Source organism: Panthera leo, chromosome F3, assembly GCF_018350215.1.
Source record: "Panthera leo isolate Ple1 chromosome F3, P.leo_Ple1_pat1.1, whole genome shotgun sequence".
Taxonomy (NCBI): domain Eukaryota; kingdom Metazoa; phylum Chordata; class Mammalia; order Carnivora; family Felidae; genus Panthera; species Panthera leo.
Window position 1 is genome coordinate 44,520,192 of NC_056696.1, and position 27,847 is coordinate 44,548,038.

General features: G+C 42.6%; 1 protein-coding gene across 8 annotated transcripts in view; it reads left to right on the top strand.

Annotated features, from left to right (window-relative positions):
* Nucleotides 1-27,847, top strand: part of SRGAP2 (SLIT-ROBO Rho GTPase activating protein 2) — a 233,808-nt gene that overhangs the window by 99,984 nt on the left and 105,977 nt on the right. For all 8 annotated transcript variants that reach the window (XM_042925631.1, XM_042925632.1, XM_042925633.1 and 5 more), the window contains exon 4: nt 17,882-18,044. In XM_042925631.1, coding sequence (XP_042781565.1) covers nt 17,882-18,044 — 163 coding nt within the window. The remainder of the gene's footprint in view (nt 1-17,881; nt 18,045-27,847) is intronic.

Consider the following 27,847-nt stretch of genomic DNA (forward strand, 5'->3'; position numbering starts at 1 on the left):
ACGCTCACCCTCTGATTCCCTTGTCCTCACAGAGTCGCTAGTTAGCACTAATTGCCAAATCATTGGGTTTCCATAAAGGTATAGTGCTGAGGTCCCAATTGCAACCTGGGTGGATAAAAAGCACGCTGGTCCTGTTCAGCCTCCTGCCGCGGCCACCAACCATACCAGCCGGCCAGCTCTGTCCCAGCCTCGGTCCTGAGCATCACAGATTGTGGTTTACTGGGTTGCCTCCTGAGGCCAAACAGAAGCTCCTACACTTCTGCATAGATGGCTTTGTATTATCCTTTTAGGGTAGGGAATGATAGAGGGCAGTTGGGAGCAAACATGCTTTAATGAGCAGTTGGGGGATGCTGGAGACACTGAGGGCTTCCTATGTCTCCCAGTCTCCGCCATTGGAATGCTAGCAGGACACGCCTCAGGCTTTCGGCTTTGCTGGAGCACAGACGCTGCTGATCATGTCCCTTAACAACAGGGCTGGGGTGCAGGGAACTTCCAGTATTTGTTTTCTCGGCTCTTGTAAGTCCCATAATAATTCCATAGTAGACACAGGAAGCGATGTGCATCTGGTTCGAGGGATCTTTAATTTTCAGGAATTCACAGCCAATTAAATGAATTGACTTTGATCCAGTTCCCTTTTAAAGGCAAAAGCCATGTCATCTTTATTGGAAGCTGACTGCGTTAAGTGGGAGGGTTTACAAGATAAGAAGAAAAGACAGTCTCTGCCGTAAGGACTTTCATAATTAAAACGGGGGGGGGGGTGGGGGATCAGATAGCAGGCTGAGAGAGAATAATAAGAATACATATGCGCATGGGCACATGAATCTAAAAATAGGACCCCATCTAAGGCAGGTTCCAGTAGTCACCGGGAAGGGAGGGAGGGTACATTACTCGGGAGGGCCTCGTGCTTGGCTTAGGCAGGGAAGGGTAAAAGATAGCAGTTATGTTCTCAATTAGATTTGGTCCCAAGTTAATTGGAGTAAAGACTTTAATATCTAATTCCTGCACTGTGCTGAAGTCTCATGCTGTGAAGAGAAACAGAGTCATATGGGAAGAGCTCAGTGTTAATGAAGGATTTAGGGAGAATGAGAAAAAAGGAGGGTTTGGATTTCTCAGAGTTGAAAAAGGATCATTCTTTCTGCTACCTCCTGCCCTTTTACACCGCCACCAATCATTGGATCACTGCCCCCTCGGGTTTTAAACTCAAGGAAGATCAATGAGCACAGCTCTGCTTCTTAACATATTTTGGGTACAGCTGGTTAAAGAACCAGGATTAGAAAATGAATCGAACAAAGTAGGATTATCTTCAACAGTAGGATGCTGAGCTGTGTTTGCTGATGCCTACTTAAGCAGTTGGGACAGGGCATCCTTGCATGAAGTTCAGACATCCCTCCCTAGCAGCCTCTGTGTTAAAGGAGAGGTTGTGGAACAAGTCTGGCAGCTCTCAGCCTGAACCCTTGTAAACAACAGATGTTCCGAACTACTAAGTTCTGAGGGTAGGGGTGGGGGTTTCTGTTGGTGCTTAAAATTCTTTGAATTTACAGGCAGCATCTCAAAGATTTAGCAAAAGGAGGAAGTTGGACGATATTGATTCTGCAGCATACAGGTGGAAATGATGCCTGAGACAGTTCCTTTGGAAGACAAAGCACATGCTATTGAGTGGACTCTGACAGAGAGACACTGAAACCCTGGAAGGCAGGCCCAGTTTAGAAGGATTCGGCTTCCTACGTATATTGACTTTCTGCCCTCCTCCCTGCCCCTCTTCTTGTACATGGACCAGATTTGTCAACCACCTCCTTGCTTCTGTTTTGTCTGGTCATGGGTGGAAACGTATGCCCTTTCCTGCCACAGAGTCCCATGTACACATGCCTGCAGACAATCAGGGGCATGCCGTGTGGACTTTTGCATTAGCCATTCGGGTTCTTATAACCTGGGGATTAATGGTATTGTTAGGGACTTTGTGTTGGCTGCTAACCTTATTCTTGTACGTTCTCAATGTTAGTTTTGCCAGGTCTCCATTGCACCATTAATTGGAGGTGATTGAAGATAATGTTCCTTGTAGAGAATTCAGTTAGGCCTCTTTTCTCCCCACCCCACTCCCAGCCCCCAAACACACATACTGAGTTTCAAACTGGATGATAAATGCTTGGGGCACCTACTTTACAGTGCAGTTCAGGGAAGCCATATGGAAAAAAGATACATAATACATCTTTTTTCTTTCTTTCTTTCTTTCTTTCTTTCTTTCTTTCTTTCTTTCTTTCTTTCTTTCTTTTAAGTAAGCTCTAGGCAGGGCTTGAACTCATGACCCTGAGATCAAGAGTCACATGCTCCACCTGCTGAGCCAGCCCGACACCCCTATAATACATCTTTAGTGGGCTTTCTTGGTACCAAATTAAAGAAGACTTTAGAAAAGTTCTCCCCTTTAATCAAATGAAAAAAGCAATTTATCAGGTCTGGGACAGTTTTCAAGACACGCTGGTCAGGAAGTATTGCTTGAAAATCTCTCCTAGAACATCCTTGTACCTTGATTTCTTTTGAAAGAAAAGTCCACTCCTGGCCCTTTTGTTCATTAACATAGAAAGTTTTGGTGAACACCAATGCTGGGATGTGCAGCTCACCTATGCTTTTCAGCCAACATTTTTCAGCACTTTTTCTACACCAAGAGCTATGCTAGGAATTAAATACACACAGAATAAGCCACTAATCTAACGCATGGAAGTTAGCATTTAATGTGAAGTATTTTAAGGTTGTGCATGTGTGTGCGCGTGTGCACACGTACATGTGTGTGCTCCGACAAGGTGCAGAGTTCAAGGTTGAGGAGCCAGAGCTGTTTGTTGAGTGACCCTGTAAATCACCTGTAGTATATGTGATCCAGTCATCAACACGTGGCTTCACCTTCATTATCAGTATTGACCAACAGGTTCTGGCAGGTCCTGGGATCACAGAGACATTTAGGACCCAGCTTCTGCCCTTAGGAGGCTCATTGTGTCACGAGGAAGACAGGAGATTTATATGGGAGAAAAAAAAAAAAGATAACACAAAGTAGCATACATTTAGTGCCAAAGCCAAGATGGGAGAAACGACTTCTTTTCATTTTTCTCCAAAATGGGATCTTTAAAAATTGTTTTTGGTATCATTTTAGACTTACAGAAAAGTTGCAAGAATAGTCAGAGAATTTCTGTCACTTACCCAGATTGCCCAAAATGTTAACATATTACTGCATTTGCTTTATGCTTCTTTCTCCCTCTCTCTCTCTGTACACAACTCATGCACATACATATTTTTTCTGAAACACTGAACATAAGTTGTAGACATGATGTCCCTTCACTCTCACATACTTCAATATGGATTTACTAAAAATAAGATGATTCTATGACACAATGACTAGTACAGGGGATCAATATTGATACAGTAACATTATATAATCCACAGATATTCCGATTTACCATTTATTCCAAAAACATTTTTTTGGCCAAAGAAAGTCCAAGATTATACATTTCATTCAGTTGCCCTGTCTCTTTAGTTTCCTTTGATGTGGAATGGTTCCCAAGTCTTTCACTGTATTTTAGGACATTGATATTTTGGGGGAGCATTCAGCTCAGTTATTTGTAGAATGCCCCTTAGTTGGGTATTTCTGCTAATGTTTGATATTTCTTTCTTTTTAAATTTTTTCATGTTTGTTTATTTTTGAGAGAGAGAGAGAGAGAGACAGTGTGAGCAGGGAAGGAGCAGAGAGGGAGGGAGACACAGAATCCGAAGCAGGCTCCTGGCTCTGAGCTGTCAGCACAGATCCCGACGCAAGGCTCGAACTAACCAGCCGTGAGATCATGACCTGAGCTGAAGTCGGCCTCTTAACCTATTGAGCCACCCAGGCGCCTTGTAATGGCTGATATTTCTTTATGATTACATTTATGTGCCTTGGGCAAGAATACCGTAGAAGTGATGTTATATTCTTAGTGCATAATATTAGGACTCACTTGCTGATGATTCCCCGTTACTGGTGATGTTAACTTTGATCATTTGGTTAGAGTGGTATCTGCCAGATTTCTCTACCATAAAGTTGTTCTAGTTTATGCTTTGTAATTAATGCGTGTATTTTGGACAGATACTTGGAGACCATGTAAATATCATGTTATTCTTCAAAACTTAACACCTATCCATTTCAGCATGTATTAATGATTCTTGTTTGAATCAATTATTATTATGGTTACCAAATGGTAATTTTCCCAATTTCCATCATTTTTTCTACATTTGTCGGTTGGGATTCTAATGTAAGGAAGAATTTTCCATCTCCCCCATACATTTGTCTGGTTATTTGTTTATATCAGTTTGGACTCATGGATTCTGATTTTACTCAATGGGTTATAATCCTTTACTATCTTTATTTATTTTAATGTTCATTCCAGATTTGATTAGTGGAGTCCCTTCAAGCTGGTTCCTGTGTCCTTTTAACATGTCCCCACCGTTCAACTTTCTGGCACAAAAAGATATTCTAGGCTCATCTTATACTTTCTTTTCTTCAGCTCTGGAGTAAAGAGTTCTCTTCAAAGAGTCCTGGATCCTATTAATGGTGAATGGTATTTAGAAATGATGGATGCTAGGGGCGCCTGGGTGGCTGAGTCGGTTAAGCTTCTGATGTTGGCTCAGGTCAGGATCTCATGGTTCGTGGGTTCCAGGCCCACATCGGGATCTCTGCTGTCGGCATGAGATATTGTTTCCCTGTCTCTCCCCTCCCCTGCTCACGCTCTGTCTCTCTCTCTCTCTCTCTCTCTCTCTCCCTCAAAATTAAATAAATGTTAAAAAATTTTTTGAAAAAAGAAACGATGGATGCTAGATGTGCTCTTTGTTACTATAGTACCACAGTTTATAGTTCCTCTTAGCAGAGATAGTACACACAACACGTGCGTGTATGCGCACAGGCATATACCCGCATACTTCTCTGCGTCTCTATCTATATGCTTATCTATATTAAAGTCTATGATTCCCATTAATATCTTCAATTCCAGTCCAGCAGCACATGTTCTATTCAATTTTCTCCATTCTCTACATTTATAACCCTGTTATCTCAACAGTGAGAAACCTGGTACCCATTTCCCATAATATATTTATTTAATTGCTATCGTCCTAGACTGTACACAAAATAGTTCCAGAGTTGCTAACTCATGCCTCTGAAAAAGAAGACTACTAACTAGGTTTTAGTACTGGTTCGGAAGCTTTGTTTGTTTTCAACCTTCAGGACCAAAACGCAGCGTTCAGAAGTTGGTTGCTAGTTCCTTCTCTTCCAGCCTCCAGACCTTTCACGTGGTTGTATTACTTATTAGAAGTACCAATTGGTTTATTTATCTCTGTTTGCATTTAATTTTTTCCCTTTCAGAATGAGGTCTTGATTGACCTTTCTCACTGCCAGATCTTTTCTCTGGGCTAGAGATTGAGTGGCCTCAGGAGAGGCGAGGGACCTGCGTGTCCTTAGGCGCAATCAGGGCTTTATCAGAAGTCAGTGTGGGGGCTGCAGACCAGACACAGGGCAGACACCGAGGATCATCCTGGGGCCACTCCGCCCTCATTGCCGGGCCCACCGTGACTCCGCCTTGTGGGTTGTGCCCCTTGCTTTCTCCTGAGATGACTCCTCTCACGTTCTGCCTGCTGTTCTCCATGACCACCTCTCGCACTTAGGAAACCAAGATTCCAGCTCTCATTTCAGTTCTAGGCTGTGACTGTGAAGACTGTTCACCAGTAACTCATGTCATATGCTCCATGTTGTACCTTGGACGGTCTTGATCCGGTCTCTCAGACGTGAAGCTCTAAGACACTGCTCGCCGACACCCATACTTACAGAATTTCCGGCCCTGTTGCTAGACCGTTTGTCAGCTCCCTGTTCTGATGCCCCAAGTGTTTCTTCTCCTTGGCTTTCTTCCTCAGATACTCCAGCCTCTCTAACAGCTCTTTTGCACCAATTCTGACCTGGCCGTTTTCTCCTTCCCGTGTGAGGATAGCTTCCAGATTCCCCTTCCTTTGCCCCATTTAAGTCTCTTCCTCCATCTCCTGCACACTCATTCTGTTTCTCTCCTTCCTCCAGACACATATAACATGTCGGTGCTGCTGATTCCAGCTCTTCTGAATCTTGCCTTCAGCTTAAGTTCAAAAACAGATGGACCCAAAGCATCCTAGATGCTGTGCCAGTTTCCACCACATGAAAACAAATTACTGAAAAGCATCAGGAAATTTTAGAATAGTTTTGAAGTCTGCTCTTCTGTCTTCTTCCCAGTCCTCCCTGCCTGACTTCTCTCTCTCTCCTGACCCCTTTCCACATCATACCTGCCATTTTCCATCTCTTCCTTGTGTGCCTTATTGGACCAAGGCTGGTTTCTAAAACCTTTGCCCCCCATTTCACCCTCTCTTTGTGCAGGTAGGTTTAACCATTGGGATGAAGCCATGGGGATGTTGAGGATCCAGCTGGGTCGTTGCTCTTTTTCTAATTGTCTGTGCCTTTTTTGAATCCCCCATCAAGGACTAAGGAATTTCTATCTCTTTGACTATCAGATGAGGCTGGGTTCTCTGTGTTTATAAATGTGTGTACCTTCACTGGCCAAAGAATTCACTGACTTGGGAATAAAGGTTATGTTCTTCTAGTGACTTTGTCAGTAGGGGTGCAGAAAGGCTCCGTCCAGTACCACAGCTTACCCTTGTGTGCTATATATAAATAGGGAGCACATCCCTTGGGAAACACTGACATTGTACCCACACCACTGCTCTCTTCATTCTTGCAGTTTGCTACCAGCTTTCTTCCCATGTTCTGTAGAACACTGTTGAACTGCAACGTTTCTAGTCACCATGAATACGAGAGAAAGACAATCATCATGGTGGGGACAATTACCTTACAGGTACATCTTGCAGACATTGGCAGTCATTTACAGAGCATCGCGAGAAAGTTGTTGGCACAGTCTAGTAATTAGCAGGTGCCCACTGTGACCAGAGTACTAGACACTGTAGGAACTGTCCTCAAGAGAATGTCCTCAGGGAATGGGCTTCTCAAAGTTCAGGGACCCATGACTCATATGCAAATTATGGTATGTATATACACAACACCTCCCTCCCTCCCTTCTTTTCTCTTTTCTTCAGAGAACTCTTGGAAGAGAATCCTTAGCTTCTCAAAAGGGCCTGGGGTGTGTAATCACCCCTAAAAATATTTTATAAACACATTTTATGGTACAAGCTGGAATACACACATGTACAGACATTTCATGGTGTATTTTTAAATAACTAAGAACAGCATTTTTGTAAAACAATCCCTATAAGTCTTGCTCTATGTGTTGTACTCTGATATCTTCCACTTCGTTCTGTGTTATTATGTCCCACTGTTTTCTGTTTCAGTTTTTGAGAACTGCTAGGTGGTAACCTGCTAAATTGATGTATTAACCCCACTAGTAGGCTGTATCCCCATTTGAAAACCATTGCTTTAAGAGCATTGGTTCTTAAAATTCTGGTGTGCGTGACATTACCTAGGACGTGTATTTATAGTGCACATTCCTGAGCGTCACTCCACCCCTAGCAAGTCAGAATCTCTGGCAGAGGAGCACAAGATCCACATCTTTTTTTTTTTTTAAATTTTTTTTTTTCAACGTTTTTTATTTATTTTTGGGACAGAGAGAGACAGAGCATGAACGGGGGAGGGGCAGAGAGAGAGGGAGACACAGAATCGGAAACAGGCTCCAGGCTCCGAGCCATCAGCCCAGAGCCTGACGCGGGGCTCGAACTCACGGACCGCGAGATCGTGACCTGGCTGAAGTCGGACGCTTAACCGACTGCGCCACCCAGGCGCCCCAGATCCACATCTTAAACAAGCACCCAGGTGATTCTGATGCAAGGTGATTTGGGGTCCTGAAGGCTCGCACTTAGAGAAGCTGCTGTCTCTCAGACTTAGGAGCCCGGCCTCTCAAGGCTTCAGGTCACACACTCACTTGGAGATGGTAGATACTAGTGGGCATTATCTGCATCCACACTGAGAATCTCCCCATGGATTCTCACTCTTGGATCTTGATTTCCCTTGAGAGTCTTCTTTTTCTAAGAACTGCGGTGGCCCTTGTGAAAGCAGAGAAGGAGTTAACTGAGGCCACAGAGCAGAGAGTGAAGGAACCCAAGGGTCATTTTATAGAGTGGCCGGGGTGTGGCCCAGCGCTTCAGTCGTGCCCAGAGCCAGGCCCAAATTAGAATGGGGTGGGATTCAAAACTGCCTTTCCTGGCCACTCGCCTTTCATGTGTAACCACATGCAGTGTGTCAACATACTTTCCGGCGCCGTCAGGCACCAGCAGTTTTGCTCCCTCTTGAGTTCACGGACCCTCGGTATTCCTGTTATGTGTTGTCTTGGAATGGCCTAGTGCTCTGGGGCTCGGGCAGCTGAGCGGCGTCCATTAACTCTTTTGGCGCCAGGGCTTCACAGATGCTAAGGGCCTTTTAGTTGAAATAGAGCAACAACCGCCGTGAAACAAGAACGTGATCGCCACTCAGGAGACCTGCATCCTTGCCCTGCGCCACCCCTCTCTGTGACCTCTGTTTCCTCACTTGGAAAATGACAAGTTTGGTCTCGACTCTGGACCATCTAGAAAGTCTCTTCTAGACCTGAAGTTCCATGATTCTACTTTTTGTACCCTCTGGCTTTTCCCTCTGTGTCTTACAAGTCGTCCTTCGAAATCCGCTTCTAGGTGGGGCACAGGAGATTCACTGAGTGTGGGAGTTCCCAGAGAACCAGATGATAGGTTCATGGCAACAGAACGTGTTCCTCTTTAGTGCGCTGATGCAGTACGAAACTTAAAAAGCAAGTTCATTGCAAATTTAGGTAATAAGGCTTGGGACTTTTGAGATGTGTTTATCTGTTCAGACGTGACTCTAGCCAGTTTGTTTTGTGAGTGTGAGCCCATTGTATGGCCTGTCAAGTAATAATAATGGTTATAACAATAATTACAGAAGATGACAATACTGATTTGTAGATGTGGAGCACCTTAGCGTTGATGAACTTTTTTTATGGCCGTCACCTTGTTTGACTTGATCTTCGTAATAGCCAAGTGAGTTAGGCAGGGTGGGTCTGCTGTCCCCATTTACTTTTTTAAGCAGATAAGGAAATTTTGAGGTCCAGAGTGCATCTGTGACTGATTCAAGATTACCTGGCTTTAGGAAGTGGCAGAACTAAGACTGGGCTCTAGGTCATGAGCATGGTTCGGGGTGCTTTGCAGAGGACCACCTCTCTGGGAGGGGGTACCATCATTCATCCAGATAACTCACAGACCTGTAGAACTCAATAACTTACCAACTTGGAAATTGACCAGGGCATCTCTTACTCCATCCAACCCTTTAAAATTTTGCCAGCAGAGTATCAGCATGGTTAATAATATGCTGTTGTTCAGAGCACATAAGCCGGTGGGCGCACAAACTCAGCCACTCAGTAGCCACCCAGATACATGCTGCAGCAGTTGATTAGGCAGGATCGATGGAGGCTGGAGATACTAACTATTCATTAAATGAATCATTTCACTGTGCACAACACTTAAAAGATTTCTGTGGCTGTGGCATCTGTCATTAGTCAGTGCTGGTTAAGTACCGGCCCATTTCTTGGTGATAGGTGTTCACTGACTATTCCAAAATATACCCTGTCCTCAAAGGACTTCCAATAAGGTCAGATAAATATCAAAGTAACACATGAGAACTGATAACAATGCGTGGGGTTGATCTGATGACTGTTTAGACTTCATTCCACTTAGCTCTGTAGTTTCACAGAATCAAGTCATATTTGTTTATTCCTCATTCCTCATTGTTATCGTGAGCCATGTAAGGAACTCATTATTCCATTAGGAGGTATTCAGGAAGGGGAGGTCTGAAACTTAGGGATACCCTTTCTTCCCAAGTGGCTTGTCGGTACTTGGCATGGTTAAGCGCCATTTGCTAGGCAGGAGTTTCTGGCTATAGATCAAGCTTCCCTGCTCGTGCCTGGTGCCAGGGAGATGCCTGCTCCCAAGGTAGTGGTTACTGCTTTGAAAATAAGTGTGTGGATTTTTGAGTGACGTCATTCCAGTTTGGCACAGACAGGTATTTATTTCTCTGGAATGAACTACCAGGGGTGAGCCAGGCTGTCTGTCTCAGTCATCTCCCAAGATTTCATTTCATTCAAAAAAATCTGCTAACACATCTGCGTGTATTTTTTTTTTCCCTCTGTATGTTTGTCATGTGCTGTAATTACTTATGGGGTTTCTGGTGACATCTTAATTAACTAGAGAAGAAAAAAACTGAAGATATAATTGTAGAGTTATTCACGGATTATTCTATAGAATTATTATATGAGTTATTATGTGGAATTATGAGGAATATGTGTTAACTGTTAATGTAGATGGTTAAAGAATCCTTTTAAACTGAGAAACGCGTATTACTTGTTTGTTCCTCGGTCAGCAATATGATGTTTTATTTTAAGGGAATTAGTCAGCTCATACCTTTTGGTATGATCACAGCGTATTTGGGGAGGGAAATGTCCTATATAAATGAATTTCTAGGCCTTTGGTTCTATGGACTGTATTGGGGTGGAGTGCATAGTGTTTGTTCTCTAGCATTTAGATTGTACCCAGAGTACACAGGGAAGAGTTTAGTGTAGCCTCTTTGTTTTTACCTCCCTACAGTTCTGACAATGCTAGTGGCAAGACAGGTATAAACAAAGGGAAGGTCCCAGGTCTACACAGAGAAGGCTGCTGGGGATCTTCTACGTCAGCTAGATCAGGGTTTCACAATGGTCGGTGTACACACGGGCATCAAGACCAGGATAAGATGTGGGTTGTGGCTGGTGGACAGTCTAGGGGCAAGAAGACCAGGTGTTGGATCCAGAAGGTTCTGCAAACATGGGAGAAGCCGGTCAGAAACAAGAGTGTTGCTCCCTGTATCTCTAGTGCCCAGAACGGGACCTGGCACATAGTAGGTACTCAGTCAGGATTTGTTGAATGAATGAAATAAGAAGACTTCAGAGCTCAAGGACTCAGAGAAGGGGTCTGGACAATAAGATGTCAGAAATCTAGGCAAGAAAGCTAGGCAGATTTAAATCTTGTGTAGATGCCCTCCACTGCTATGTCTGGTCTCATGGGGTCCACAAAGCTGTCTTGAGTGATTAAAACAATCTCCAACCTCCTCTCCCTGCCATGAACACGGGGTGGGGTGGGATGGTTGCAAGGAAAGCAAAATCCCTTGCCTGTCATCAATTGATGGGGAGACATCTCCAGTTAGGGTCTACAACGGCTCAGATTTGAGAATGTCTCCCAGTTCTCTGACCTAACCCAGGGGAACCTTGGTCCTGTAATCACTCAGGAAATAATTATTAAGATGTCAGACTCGGTGTTAGTCCAGTTCTCAACTTCAAAGCAGATTCTTCAGCTCTCAGCTCTTGGACAAGCCATGATCCCAGGGGTGTGGCTGGGCTCCCTGGAACGAATCCAGAGCCACAAGAATTCCATTTCCATACAGCGCTTCCCCCAAACCTGATTATAGAGGACAATTTAGACTATTTTGAGTAAGGTGGGTACACCACTGCTTGAATCCTTTCTAATCATCTGTCTAGGCTGCCGAGGACAATTTGTGGGATTAACTTGTCCCTGAAAATGTGAAATCTCATTTCTCTATACATAGAATATACATTTTTGCCTTTGGCCCTTTCTCTGTCTCTGGGCTCTCCTACCCTGATCTCACTGCTGGCAGAGCTGAAGCGGAGCTGTGATAAGCCCCAAGAAGTGTGCCTGCCCCCTCCCTTCCTGCCTGCTGTCTTTGAAAGATGCCTCCAGGCCGCCACTGCACTCCTGGGCCGAAGAACCAGCAGCCAGCGTTACAGGCAGAATCTTTTTCAAGTCACTTCCCACCTTGGTGATTTTTTCCCCCTCCTTTTTTTAACACCTTCCCCAGCAAATCCCATCCATCCTCTGGCTTATCTGGGTCAGCAAGGGCCTGATTTTATGCATGGCGCGTCAAACCATAAATCTGCTGCGGCTTTGCCTCTCCATCCAGCCCGTCTGCTTCTGTCAGCATCAGCAAAATGCATAATAGAGAAAATAAGCCAGAAAGGCTAATAACGTTCATCTGAATAAAATAATCTCTTTGGCTGCCTCAGTTCATTTCATTTTAATCAAGGTGCCAGGAGGGAATTTAGGCTTAAAAATGCGACTCCCCACTTGTCACTAGTTCCCTGTCCAACTGTCGCGAAATGATCCCTTTTATTAAGCAGGTGCCTTTTTAAAAATATATATCCTCTTCATAGGTGTATGCTCAATAACATATATTGAATGTATTTAACTCATTTTGGGTCTTGTCTGTCATCACATCTATGTCTATTTTCAAAGGTGAGCAATGGTATTTTTCTTAGATGTATTGATATTTGCCATCCCTACATACACACTGGCGGGTCTGATAGGAATTCTGCAAAAGAGAGGCTCGGAGGAAGTTGCCGAAGCACCTAGGGTTCTGGTGATCGGAGTTCCCTGTGGCTTCCTTCCTGTCCCCTTCAGCGCACAGTTCCCTGTGTGGAATGCAGGACTGACTGTTCCACCCTGGTCCTTAGGGGGAGGGCAGTGGAAGATTAAATTCTGCTTTCCCGTTGGTACCTCCCTCACGTCTTCCCAGAGACTTACAGCTGCTTGGTTAATTGCCTGTTGCTGCTGTCCTATCCCCACCATTATTTGCCAAGGGCTGTGCATTTTCAGCAGGCTGCGCTCTTGGCCCTGGCCCAGGGCCGGGTGAGGAGCCTGTTGGAAATTGATGAAAGCCGATCCTTAGTTTGTTTGGAAATAAAAATGATAATATTTCTTCACATTTGTATAGTGCTTTACAGTTGATGTAATTCTCTTGCATTCAGCATCTCATTTCAGCCGCGCAACAGCCCCGTAGGTGGGCAGGTCAGAGACTGTTGGCCCAACAGAAAACGCACCTCGGTAGACAAGCTCAGAAGCTCAAGCCATCCGGTCATGCCAAGCTTGTGTCACGCGCCCCATCTGCAGAGCTGGGAGCCTAGCAATTCTTCATTAAATGGCACCTTAGGCCAGGAGGGCTTCCGGGATTTTACATCCCTGCTTTGAAGATCTTTAGGGGGCTAGACGTACACCAACAGGGCATGCGTCCATTTTGTAGGTGAGACAGCTGCAGTGGAGCAGAGGAGGGAATATGGCAAAAAAAAAAAAAAAAAAAAAAAAGGAAGTGTAACATCGAGGCCAGCGTGGACCTTTATAGAGTTCTCTCTTTACCCTAGATATTGTAGAGAAATCCCTTTGAGCACTTGCTGCTAAGTTTGTTGAACGTCCATAAATAGTCTTAAGTTGAAGGAGAAAAACTGGGCTGATGTATTTGAGGCTAACGATTCAGCTGTGCACGTTTAGCTCCACGCATTTCTAACGAGAATCTCTTTGGTGGATGCATAGCCAGCTTGTGACTTTCTGGGCCTCCTTTTTTCTTCTTTTTTTTTTGACTCCAGAGTCATTGCCTCTCCGGTGTAGTATTATGTTTTCTTGATCTGCCTCCTGAAAAAAATGTTAAGTAAGAAAAATACTTCTGGATATTTTGTCTGCTTTTTAGGGATTAGTGCTTGAGGAGGTTTGCAGCTGTTCAGTACATTCCTAAGGGATGCAGACCCTTTTCTTTAAATGCCCGAGTATTACACAACCTGACTCCAGGGGCGGGGAAAGTAAAGACACTGTGCAAACAAATGATAGATGGAAAAGATAGAAAGACAAATTTCAGTCTCCTAACCAAACGAAGTTCCCTCGGCTCGAGCAGCCCCAAATAAAAAAAGGCTGCGGAGCTGCTGAAGCAGGAAACCACTCTAGCAGAACCTTAATATGCTCCCTATGAAATCACGTCTCGTTGACTTGCTTATTTTCCAGCCTGAAGTGTGTTTCATCTTTGTTCGTGTTGGCCAGGCAAATTGTCTCTGTGGTGTTCCCCTCTTGCTACATGCCCTTTACCTCCCCTGCTCCACTGCCACCCCAAAATAAATAAATGAATTAATTAAAACACCTAGGTTGAAAGGAGGAATATGTCCCAAGAAAGCATACAAACTCAAAGAACTAAAAATATGGCCTGAAAAGCGGCAGTCATAGTAAAAGAGACTAGGAACCCATACAAGAAACAGACAGCAGAGTTTAAGACTATCTTGAAAGGCTTTAAAAATAAAGATCTTGCATAAAATCCCCATACATGCAGCAGATCAAAGCAGTGTCTTATTGGTGTAAATCCACTTTTAAAGTGCAAATTTATGAAGAGTACTCGTTACAGGGTCAGTCTGTGAGAACAGGGAGGCTGTGTTCGTGGCCCCCAATAATGAAATCGGAATTATGAATCAGAGTTGCAGTTTTATATCCGTTTCAGCATCTAGGTTTTTTCTGGTTCTGGTGTGGGCTGCCCAGTATCAAGAAAATCCTGATTCACACAGATGAGTTACAATCTTGAGAGAGTTTGAAATTGGCCTGGGCTCTTGAAAAAGGGTAATTTTGTTTTGAAGTTGAATCGCTAACATCACCTAGCGGCTCTTCCAGTTCCCCTTCATAACTATTACTGGGTAAGCCCGGAAGTGTATACTAAGCATTAAGACAGTTGATGATGATGCGCTGACATTGAGCAGGTACATGCTCACTACCCGACCACGGTGTCCTGCGAACCCAGCACCGGCCCCTGAGCCCTTCTGTGGCATGTAGTTTAAACTTGGCCTCTGTGGGTCGAGTCGTGTGCTCACCCTGAACAGCTTCGCCTAAGGAGGCACACAGGCTTGAATTAAAAGCGAAACCTGTGCAGAGCAACATCGATTCTAACCAATAGGTCATTTTTCAGAAGTTCGGATACATGCATTGATTCTTTATTCCAAAGTTTGCATACCATGAAACTCACATAGCAGCCCGTGAGACATCGTGATAGTGTCTACCCCAGGGAATCTGGGTCCCTTGCACATTTAACTGGAGGTTGCTCATTGAATGGATGTGTGACAGTTGTTGGAAATTGAAATGTGATTTTCTGTAATTCCAGACTTTCTCAGAACACACTTTAAAAACTCCTGCTCACCAACACCAATAACAGCCATCCCACTACATGCTGTCAGGATGGAAATATATGTGCTGAAAGTACTTTACCACCTTAGAACTTCTTAATAAATATAAATACATTAGTTTTAAGGCATACCGCTTTTTATTTTAAAAGATTCCCAGTCTGCCCATCCTTTTTATTAATTCCTCTTTGTTTACTCATCCTTCTTCTGAGGGGCCCCTGGGGATTTATGCTCTGTATCCTCTTCCATGGCATTAGGTTGGTTTTGCCTCTCCTGCCTTCACTTGTGATCTGCGTTGTGCATTTGTGAGCTAGCGGACCCTTTGTTCATACCTACCTCTAGTGTTCTGCTATCTTATAGCTCTTTTTCTCTCTCTCCCACGCAGCACTGTGATATCAGCACTTTCATAACTAAAAGCCCCTAATACTGTGTTTTGTTCACGTAAGATACAAATGTTTATGTCTGTGAAATTGAATTGTAGTACCATTTTTGTGCGTGAAGCACTCCAAGGAAAGGCCCGATAGAGACCACCAACCCATGTCCACTTATAAGAAGCAAATTGAGACCAGTTGTAAAGTTTAGATCTTGTGAGATCCGCCCTTTTGAAAATGCAAGTGTAATTGCCTGATACATTCCATGCTTGATGAAGACATGGATGCTTTGCCACCCGACAAAAAAGTAAATTCCATTACTTAGGGTTTTGTAACTGAAGCTGATTTGGAATGCATTTGAAAGTTTTCTTGCAGTGAAAACAAGCAAAGGTCAGTGAATGCCCATGCTCAGCTTTGTGTAAGGATTGTTTCCTATTTGCTTTTTCCGGTTTGTTTCTCAGGTGCTAAACATTTTGAAAGGAGTGGATTAATTACGTGTGTATATCTCTCTCAGCTAGTATATGTATTTTTATTTCCATAGAAATCTTTTGATTTTTTTTTCCTAGGAAGATAAGTGGACGTAATGTTGCCGAAGTGGTCAGCACATAAGTATTAGGTATTTTGTTGTTTTTTTTTTTTTTTTTTTTTAATGTTTATTTATTTTGAAAGAGGGCAGAGAGGGAGCTCGCACACACACCAGCGGGGGAGGAGCAGAGATAGAGGGAGAGAGAGAATCCCACCAGGCTCCGCACTGTCAGCACCAAGCCCGATGCAGACTCCATCGCACAAACTGTGAGACCGTGACCTGAGCCGAAATCACGAGTTGAATGCTTAACCAACTGAGCCACCCAGGAGCCCTAGTATTAGGTATTTTGGCTGTAGATGTGTGATGCGTAGGGCAGAGGTGGGGGCAGATAGAGGACAGTTTCAGTTTGGACTCCAGTATTCATTGGTTTGAAGTAGCTTCTTGGTGCTGGTTAGACAGATATTTGACTTAACGGTCTGGTACGTTCTAAAGCCAGAGTAGCTGTGGTGTGATTATTTGCTAATAGTTACCTTACTACAGAATTGGAAAAGCCCCTTCTAAAGTTGCTCTGCAGATTACAGCTGCCCGAGAGCCTCCAGCTCTGAATGGAGGCAGTGCTGACTCAGGAACCAAGCCACTGTCAACTCACTTTCTTTTCATTAAGAGTCTGACTATAGGGAGGAAAGAGGGGAAAGAGAAATGAACAGGATAAACAGGTTGTGATTGTTTGCAGTGATTAAGAGCATTCTTTACAATCACAAGGCTTGGTTTTGAATCTGAGCGTTGCCACTTTTTAACTCTGTGACCTTGAACAAGATATCTAACCTTTCTCAGTCCGGTTTCCCAGATCTGCTGAATGCGCTTAATAACACCCCCTTCGTCAGGCTGTTGTAAGGTTCAAGTTAAACAACGTGAGTACAGGGCCCAGCCACGTGCCAAGTACACAGTAAGCCCTTGATAAATAATACAACAAACAACCCCTACTTTCTGTTTCTCTTTTTAAAGAAACCCAACTTGCAAATGCAGAACTTTCTGTTGCTTTAATAGCGTTGTGAACTGAGTAGATGATCAGTAAATTCTTTTGGCTCACAGTGTTTTCGTTAAAAAATGAGCACCTAGGTTTGGCACTTTACTGCCCCACTTGGACTGTAGAAGCTGTAGGAATACACATGTTCAGATATGGTTTGTGCTCTTGGCTGTATGGGACATGACAAAAGGGCTCAACCGAGGGAAGTCAAAACCTCCTTAGATGCATTCTGTGGGACTGGCGTGTTTTTGGTGACTTTTTTCACGGCAAATGCCTCCAAGGTTGTCTTCACTGAATCCAAATATAGATAAATGTGGGGGGGGGAGGAGGGGGTGGCCTGTGTCCTCTCGTGATTTTTGTCTCTAGACCTCTAAGTGTTGTCTTCAACCCTAGACACAAACCAAATGACTTAATGGCTAAGGTTATGGACTTTGGAGTCAAACAGCCTAGACCGGTTCTAGTCAGACAACACAGAGCTGTGGTTCTAGTCCCTGACCCCTTCTGACTGTCTCTGTGACTCCTTCTCACTAGCCATGGGAAAGTGGCAATCTCTCTGAGTTTCAGTCTTCTAATTAGTAAAGTGGGGATAATGGTAGTTCTTTCCTTACAAGGAAATGATAAAACTTAGGGAATAATGCACGTCAAACATTTTCCAAGTTCCTAGAACATAATAGGTGCTCAACAGATAATCCTGCTTCTCTTCTTCTCCTCTTTCCTCCCTCTCCTTCTCACTCTTCTTATTTTCTGCACTGAGTTTTTACAAAAAGAGAAAACTAGAGGTGCAAGCTTTAGGAAAGATATCTGTTTCTGGCTTGGCTTTGATCACTGTGATTTTGTGACATGGACTGTAAAGTCATAGCTGTTGGCTCTGGCTACTCACCAACACTGATTTTTCTTTCTTGTTGTTTCTCCGCAGGAAGGATCAGAATGTTCTCTCCCCAGTCAACTGCTGGAATCTCCTATTAAACCAGGTGAAGCGGGAGAGCAGGGACCACACCACCCTGAGTGACATCTACCTGAATAATATCATTCCTCGATTTGTCCAAGTCAGCGAGGACTCAGGAAGACTCTTTAAAAAGGTATATAGCTATTTCTAGACGTGGAGCTACCCGGGTGGGGCGATGACACCACCTTGTAAATAAGAGAAACACCTTCGTATTGGCCCACTTAAAAGGCTTTCTCTTGGTCATTCCTTACCATGGTCTCGTGGTGAGAAAATACTGAATAGCCCTTCTTTTCTTCCTTCCTGAGTTGAATTAATAGTAGCCTTGGGAGAGTAACCGTTTGCAAGATAGACAACCCCAAGACTGGCAACAGAGTTCATAATCTGCCTATATCAGTGATAATGATGTTTGCTTGGTTTCCTTGAGTGAGCTGTAAGGCTGTTGAGATTCAGGGACCTTCAGAGTCATTTTAAGTTTTCCTCTTCTAGTTCACGTATGTTTGTGATTCGGTTTAGTTTTCTTTCCAAGTGCTGATCTTAGCCAAGATGAACTTATGAATTTGGTTATTCTTATCATGTCATATCTTGGTCTTTGGGTCCCTGAATGCTTTTGGAACTCAGTTGTTTGTCATAATTCCTTGGGTGTAAGTTGAAAAATCTGACCAAGGGAAAACTCAAAATTAATTGTGGTAAACTTAAGAAACTCATGCCAAATTGACCTTATCTGTCGGTAGTGGAAATAGTCTCTTGGAAACTAAGGAGTTCTCTCAACCTGAGCTCTCAGTGGAGTCACTGATTCATGACTTTTGGTTACACATGGTGGTAAAAGCCCCAACCATTGTACATGATGTACCATGTCTAACATTCAAGCTCTGACATCCCCAGCAGATCTTAAAGAAGGCGAATAATCTGCCCACAGTTTTGGGTGTAAAGAGGGTATATAGAGCTATTTCTTTGGTTTCATATAGAGGAAATTCATTGGTTATCATTTGACAAAATCCACTGTTAAAATTTGAGGCTGGGAGACAAAGGACTTCAGTAAACAGGGCTGTGGCCAATAGTAGTCAGTTTTCCAATTCTTAACATTTGGAAGTTTTCCAGATCTTAGTAGGTCTGGAATTAGAGCCCAATTTCTTTTGTTTACACCAACATGAAAAAGAACATGATTTAGAATCTTCCATTTACATAATTGCATCTGTGTTGGGGCTTTTCCTGTGTCTTGGAGACAGGATATGAAGAGTAAAAAGCATCTGACAATGAAAAGAAGGAAGAGAAAGATAACTCCTCCCGGAGTTCACCAGCTATTTTTAGTGACCTGGCTATGCTGTGGTTGGGGCCATACTTCATTTAGGGGTGAAGGTACTTTTCACCATTTCCTCATGGTTTCCAGCGTCTGTTCTAGCTTCCTTGTCATTCTTTTGAATTATTCTGCAATGTTTGGTGGTGTGTGGGTGTGGCTAAAATTAACAACTGTAGTTAATATTGTATTGAATACTGGAAGTATGCTAGAGAGTAGATTTCAGGTGCTTTTTTCACACACTCACACCAAGGTAACTGGGTGAGATGTTATGTTAATTGGCTTGACTATAATCATTTCACTGTGCATATGTATCAAATCATAATGTCATACTCCTTAAATATATACAGTTTTATGAGAAAAAAAATTTTAAGCCTATTTAAGTAGAACCTTGACGGTAATCAGATGCCACTTCAGCTCTTCACTGTGACCTTGACGGCCTCTTAGACTATCTCTAGAAGGACAGGGTAGAGGGAAGGGTAGAAGGAAGGGTAGAGAAGAACCAGGCTGAAGAAGTATTATGGCCCCTCCAGATCTCACAGGTGTTTAGGCTGAAGGCAGCAGTTATTAAAGCCACAAATGTTTCCGGTTCTTTGGGTGCCATTCACATTTCACCAAGAGTCTAAGTGCACGAATTGTATGTAAGACATGGGGACTTTGCCCTCCAGAAGGAAAATCTGCCTGTGGATGATACTCCTAGCCACAGTCTCAGAGTTGACCTCCATCAACTGTGCATTTCTTTGCTGGGGGTATAAGGAAGAATTTCTAATTACTCATAGGACTGTGTATATATTACATTCCATTGAAGATAGTTGCACATACCACGGTCTTACAGCTGAATGCATTTTTACAAACTGAACACTCCTGATAACCAGCTCCCAGATCAAGAAACAGATTAGTTCAGTACCCTAGAGGCCTCGCTCATGCTTCCTCCTAGTCCTTGGGGGGTTGGGAAGGGTATTCCAAGGATAACAACTGTCCTGACTTTTAACAGCAGAGATTAGTTTTACTTGGTTTCTTAGTTTTTATAAGTAGACTCATACAGTGTGTACTCTTTTCCGTCTGGTTTTTCCCATTCAACATATGTGTGTGAGATTTATTCATGTTGTTGTGTATGGTTGCAGCTCATAGGACTTTCTCTTGATCTTTATAACTTTTCATCAGTTAAATTACGGTTGATTAGAGATATGCATAAGACTGTTAAATAGCCAATGTTTACTATCCCACTGGGTGAATAATCTCTTTTCTCTCTCCCCTGGGGTCCAATGTAGGCAGAGTGTTCTAAGGTAGATGCTGGTTTGGCAGATCACAAGTGTAAATCAATTCTGTTTTGGCCAGATGAGAGCCTCTCTCCTTTCTAGTAATGGACACAGAAGCATTCTCTTTCCATACCTCAATTTTTGTATTCTCTTTTGCTTAAAGTGTGTCGCACATAAAGAATTAGAATCCCAGTGGTTAAGATATAGTAATCAGATAAGAGAACTAAGGAATGAGCCTGGCCACGCTGTCAGTTATGTGAAGCTTCCCAGGGCTTGCTTTGCTCTATCAGAGCAGAGGTCTCTCCCAAGTGACTCTTTCTCTTGGGCTTAGCTGTGCTAGTAGCTCTGAAACCTTAGACAATTACTTCTTTCTGTGCCTTAGTTCCCTAAAGTTTAAAAAAAAAAAAAAAAAGTGTTTGGCCTGTATGATCTTCATGCTGCCTTCAAAACCTAATACACTGTAGTTCTATGATGAACTACATCCAAGTAAATTGGAGTCCCCAGGATGTGGGCAAACAAAAGTGGATGTGGGTATGGAGAGGGGGCTAGCTTAGGCAATTAAAGATCGACTTTCTTGAGGAATGAAGCACTGTTTCAGATTCTTCTATCTATAATAACCAGCAACCAAGAGAGGCCAAACTGTAATCCAAATGTGTGAAGTAGATATACCTTTTTTTTTTCCCTATAAATTCAGTTCCAGCAATAAAGGAAATCCACATTTCTCAGGAGACACAGACTTTAGAAAAGATACCTTTGTTTCTGGTTCAGCTATGGATACCTGAGAAAATTCACCTGAGTTTTATGTGATTTGGCTCTATTTCTCACTGGCAAAAGGCATAGGTTTTCTTCCTTTTATAATTCTTTTTTTTTAATATATAAAACTTATTGATTCACTAGCAAAGGTTATGATAATCAAAACTGACATTTTTTGAACGTTTATGTGCCAGGTACAGTAGTAAGCACTTTATACGCTTGATCTTTACAATAATTCCATAAAGTAGTTGCTATTATTATCCCTAATTTATGAAGGAGGAAACTGAAACTGAGTGAGTTTAATCAAAAAATGAGGTGAGGCTACTATTTAAATCCAGTCATCTGGCCCTAGAACTTGAGGTTCTTTCTACTTATTCTGTTAGGATTCTGGGTATGGTGTGCAGAGAAGAGGGTAGTTTGGATTTTCTTACTCTTTCCTATTGAATCCAGATATTTCACTTAGTTATGGAATTAACCCAACCTTTTCTCTTGCACACAAGCCTTCAAAAGGTTTGGAGGTGTTAGACATCAACACTGGGTTGTTTCTTTCACCTGCATTGGGTTGTTTCTTTTACCTGGCGTCTGGGCAAGCAGCTGGAAGTTGACAGTGAAATAGGACAACGTGTTTTTCTCTCCAGGGGCAGGATCTCTAGTAAGAGGGAAACAAAGATTCATTAAATGTGAGAACTGGCCAAAAATCCGGCTCACAGCTAACTCAGCTAATTTGGGGATGTCAGGGCGGCTGTACAATTGGCCCCTCTGTACTACTGAACCCCCTTAAGGGATGCTCCTCGCTGGCACTCTGGTTTGTGGTTATGTCTGCTGGGACATATTTTACATTTTGCACGAAGCCATGGTAGAGATTCCTTTAGCTAAATATAACATCTAGAGAAAGTAGCCTCCTGTCCACAGCTTAGAAACAGACCCACTTTGTCTAGGACTCCAGGGGAAATTGAGCCCATTTGGTGCTCCTGACATCTCTTTTTGTGTAATGAAAGCTCAGTCTGTCTAACTCTTGTTGGAACCAAGGTTTAGGCAAATATTATTGCTGCCACCTTCATTTGTTTAATGCGGTGGCTTCAAAACCAGGGGCCAAACACTGCCAAGTTCGACTTCCAGCTCTACATCGTCTCTGTGAGAGACGTGTTCTAAAGAATCCCACCAAGAAGAGAAATCAGTTTTCCCACTTTCTCTTTTTAAACTGAAGTAAACTTGGGTGTGCTTTTTCCCACAGGGGAGAGGACAATTCTGTTCTCTCTTCTTTCACTTAGCTGGAACACACCAAAAGTACCTCTCACTTTGCTTTTTAGCTCACTGTTTCTAGCCCTTAGCTGCTCATACTCAGTCTTGGAAGCCAGTCAATTCAGACAGTCCAAGACTCTGAATTGCAGCTTTCTTTTTTTTTTTTTTTTTTTCCTCTCCAGGATTCCAGCTAGCTATACTTTTGTTTTGCCTTTATTAGCCTATGTTTCTATGGTAGGAAGGTTACATTGAGCAAGTTATGTTAAATTCCCTATAGATCAGTAGTTGGTAGTTCTCAATGCTGCCTGTGTGTGAGACTCACTGGGGGAGTTTTTAAAAAAAAAAATCTTTGTGACCTTGAAGAAACAAATTTCTTAGGATGTAAAAAGCATGAACAATAAAAGAAAAAAAGGTAAATTGGACACCATCAACTCTTGGACTTTTGTTCTTGGAAAGACATTGTTAAGAAAACGAGACAAATCACAGACTGCGAGAATATATTTGCAATGCATAGAACTCAATAATAAGAAGACACACTGCCCAAATCTTTAAAAATAGGCAAAAGATTTTAATAGACACTTCAGTAAAAAGATATATAAATGGCCATTAAGCCTATTACATACTCACCAGAATGGCTAAATTAAAAAGACTGACACTAACAAGTGGTAGTCAGGATGGATGGCATTCTCTTATGATGCTGGTGAGAGCGTAGAATGGTGCTACCGCTTTGGAAAATAGTTTGGCTGTTTCTTATAAAGTTGAGTGTGTACTTACCATATCTAGCAATTCCAAGGCTAGGTATTTATGCAAAAGATAATAAAAATAATACCTGCACCAAGACTTGTACCTAATTATTCATAATAGCTTTTGTTGTTGGCTGAATAATGGTCCCTTCCAAAGATGTCCATGTCCTAATTCCCGAAATCTGTGAATTTACCTTATCCACACAGGACTTTGCACATATGATGAGTCTGAGGGTCTTGTGATGAGGATATTATGCTTGAGTATCTAAGTAGGCTCCAATGCAGTCACAAGTGTCCTTATTGGAGGGAGGTGGAGGGAGATTACAGACAAAAGAGAAGGCCGTGCAATAGAAGCAGAGGAAGCAAGAGTCACAGGGAGAAGATGCTAGGCCACTGGCTTTGAGGATGGAGGAGGAGGCCATGCGCCAAGGAACGCAGCTCTAGAAGCTGGAAAAGACAAGGAAACAGATTCTCCCTAAAAGCCCCCAGGGGAAGAGCAGCCCTGTTGATACTTGGTTTTGGCCCAGCGGAATGGGTTTTAGACTTCTGACCTCCAGAACTGTAAGAGAATAGAAATTAAAAACAGAACTACCATATGACCCAGCAATTCCACTTCTGAATATTGATCTGAAGAAAATGAAAACACTAATTCCAAAAGATAGATGCACCTGTGTGTTTATTGCAGCATTATTTACAGTAGCCCAGGTATGGAAGCAACAGAAGTGTCTGTCACTGGATGAGCGCATAAAGAAGTTGTAGTGTATATACCCAATGGAATATTATTCAGGCATAAAAAAAAAAAGCTTGAGGTCTTGCCATTTGCAGCAACATAGATGGACCTGAAGGCCATTGTGCTAATAAGTGAAATAAGACAGAGAAAGACAAATACCATGTGGTCTTTCTTATGTGCGCAATCAACAAAAGCAAAAAAACCCTAGGTTTATAGATAAAGAGAACAACCTGGTGGTTGCAAGAGGCAGGGGGGTGGGGGGGTGGGAGAAATGGTGTTTTCTTGGGTGTTTGTTTAGTTTACATAAACTGAATACAAATTTTAAAAACTGAGAATAAATGCATGTTGCTTTGAGTCACCAAGTTTACAGTAATTTGTTATAAGTGCCTTAGGAGACTCATATTATATTCATAATAGTCAAAACTGGAAATGACCCAAATATCCATCAACAGATGAATGGAAAAACATATTGTGGTATATCCATATATGAATACGACTCAGCAATAAAAAGAAATGCAATGCTGATGGGTACAATGATGTAGATGAACTCAAGAAACATTATACTGATTCAAAGAAGCCAGACACAATGAGAACATTCTGTACGATTCCATTTATATGAAATTTTAGAAAAGATAGTTCTAATCTGTTGTGACAGAAACGAAATCAGTGATTGCCTTGGGGCCAGGGAAGGGTGAGGGGTTGACCGCAGAGGGACACAAGGAAACTTAGGGATTATGGAAATGTCCTACAATCTTAATTCTAATGGTGGTTACATGAGTGTGTGGATTTGTCAAAACTGGTACTATACACTTCAAATGTATGCGTTTTATTTTATGTGAATTATGCCTCATTAAAGTTGATTAAAAAAAGTAATTTTAGGGGCGCCTGGGTGGCTCAGTCGGTTGAGCGTCCGACTTCGGCTCAGGTCACGATCTCGCGGTCCGTGAGTTCGAGCCCCGCGTCGGGCTCTGGGCTGATGGCTCAGAGCCTGGAGCCTGCTTCTGATTCTGTGTCTCCCTCTCTCTCTGCCCCTCCCCTGTTCATGCTTTGTCTCTCTCTGTCTCAAAAATAAATAAACATTAAAAAAAATTAAAAAATAATAATAATTTTAGGGCCGCCTGGGTGGCTTAGTTGGTTGAGCATCCAGCTTCAGCTCAGGTCATGATGATCTCACGGTTTGTGAGTTCAAGCCCCGCGTCAGGCTCTGTGCTGACAGCTTGGAGCCTGGAACCTGCTTTGGATTCTGTCTCTCTCTCTCTCTCTCTCTCTCTCTGCCCCTCCCCTGCTCATGCTTTGTCTCTCTCTCTCAAAAATGAATAAGCTTAAAAAAAATTTTTTTTAAATAATAATAATTTTAAAAATAACATGCCAAGGCCCCATCCCAGGGCAATTGAATCAGTCTCTGGGATGAGCCTAGGTGATTCTTGCATACAGCCAGGGTTGAGAACCACTATTGTAGGTATTCTGGTTTCCATCTTGGGGAAACCTAAGAGCACAAAGGACATTTGAAGTCATAAGATCCTGTCTATATGTATCTATCTTGTAGGTGAGCCACATTTGCCCCTGCAATAATGGTGAAGCATTTAGACTGGTTTGTCTGGGCAACCCATTGTGGTTCTCTACTTTATTCTTGGAGGGTGAAAAAGGGTAAATCTGGATTCAGATAAATAAGTCACACTGCAGAAAGTGGGAGATATAAGAAGAGTGCTGGGGAAGAAATGTAGGAGGGCACAATTAATTCTTTTCTCTAGGGTCTCCAGGTATCCTTTCCCATTGGTTGATCGGTCACAAGAGACTTGCCACGACTAATCAGATTTCATTCGGCACCAAGGAAATGGGTCTGGCAGTATAAAAGGATAAAGGAGATTTGAAACCGAAAGCGGTGCATGTTACCTACCTACCTGTTTGTCCCCTTTAGATGAGGGCAGGATTTTCTACAGTTTTGGAGTCCAGCTACTTTGCTTATGTGAGGTGACTGGATACTATAAGGAGGCATGTTCTGTGGTAGTGTTGTCATAAATAAGTAAAGGAGAAGTGATCCACAATGCCGGTATAGTCAAATGTTCCTGGTAGGTAGTGTAGATTCAATAAATGGAGAAAGAACGGACTTCCAGAGGTTGTGTTCTGCCCTTCTGAGAAAGAGTTTAACCTGGAGACATGTTTGGGAGAAGGAGTAGCTGACTGATTTACCCCTCCCTCTCTTCCCTAGTCCATCCTACACCTCGTTTCGATGGAACACAGTATCTGCAATTGATTGGGCTTCCTCCACATTATAACATGATCACGAACGGCGTGGCGTGGCGCGGTGCTTTACAGACAGCTGTTCCTGTTACCCAGTTTGTCTTGATGGTAGCGAAAATCTGTTGTGATTAATTGAGCTTTATTCTCTCATATCTGATGAAGAGATCCTCTTTGGAGAAAAGAATAGGATGGCAAGCTGAACTTATTTGCGTAGAGGGTGGAAGGCTGCCAGCTACTTCAAAGGTATCTCTGCTGATAAGGGGCGTCAGGTTTGCTGCCAAAGCCAACACTGAGGGGAGCTTTGCAGCTAGTGCTGTTGGTGGTGTTTTAGCTTTGGTTTCTGTGACACTAGGTCAGCAGCATCTGTATCCTCTCCCTTGGGGCTTCTCTCTGGGTGGTCTAGGCTTTTTTGGACTTAGGAAGATTCAGCTCAGAGGGAGCGTGTGCATCAAAGATGCCTGTAGTCTTTTGCTTGGGTTAGTTTATATGCTTGGCTTTTTTGGTGTCTTAGTTCTCAGGCACCTATCAGCCTTTCCTGAAAGAGCAAGGTATTTGTTGCATGTGTAACATTCAAAGGTATAAGGATAAGTCAACAGATAGTTAGGAGAATCTGAAGAACAACTACAAAGTATGAAGTGAGATGCAGTGGGCAGAAACAAAACTGTCCAAGTGCAACCTTGTGTCTGAATATTCTCCTAAACTGGAAACGCACTAGTCAGTGAGAATTTTAGTGAATACTGTAAACACAGCACTGTGCAGGCTAAAAGAGCTTAAGATGAAATTGACAAGTTAGGTTTGCCCCCAGGGAGCTTAGGGCCTCTCCGGTCTGCTCTTCAGACCGCTTAGATCTCCCAAAACTTTCTGTAGGATGGTGATAAGACCAATAATAACAAGCTTTCATAAAATGCCTACTATCACTGTGATACACTGTAGTAGGTCCTAAATGTATATTTTCTCTAATCCTTTCATGTATTTTACAAGGGTTTTTTTTTCCCTTGTCTTCTCATGGAAGTTTAAAATACTTAGAGAAATGCACATATCTTAAAGTGTACAGCTCAGTGAATTTTTACAAACGGAAAGCAGCTATGTAATTAGCACCCAGATAAAGAAGAGTGTTTCCAGTGTCCCATGAGCCCCCACTCTTGCCCCCTTCCATTCATTTCCCCTTGAAAAGTAGTCACTATCCTGACTTCTAACACAATGTAAGCATTTGCCTGCTTTTAAAAAAAAAAAAAAATTTTTTTTGTATAAATGGAATCCTAAAATATGCTCTCAACAATTTAAATATGTCATTCTTTTGTTTTCTGGCTTCCACTGTTTCTGATGAAAAGTCAACTGTGAGGTTCATTGTTGTTCCCTGTAGGTAATGTTTTGGGGGTTGCTTTTTTTTTAATTGAAGTATAGTTGACATACAATATTATATTAGTTTCAGGTGTACAACATAGTGATTTGACAATCATATACATTATGAAATGCTTACTACAGTAAGTGTCGTTTACTGTACAAAATTATTACATTAAAAAATTATTATAATATTGTTGACTATATTCCTGATGCTGTACTTTTCCTTCCCATGACTTATTTATTTTACAGCTGTAAGTTTGTTTCTCTTCATCGTGAGAGCTGCTTTGAATATCTTTTCTTTACCTTTGGTTTTCAGCAGTTTGACTGGGA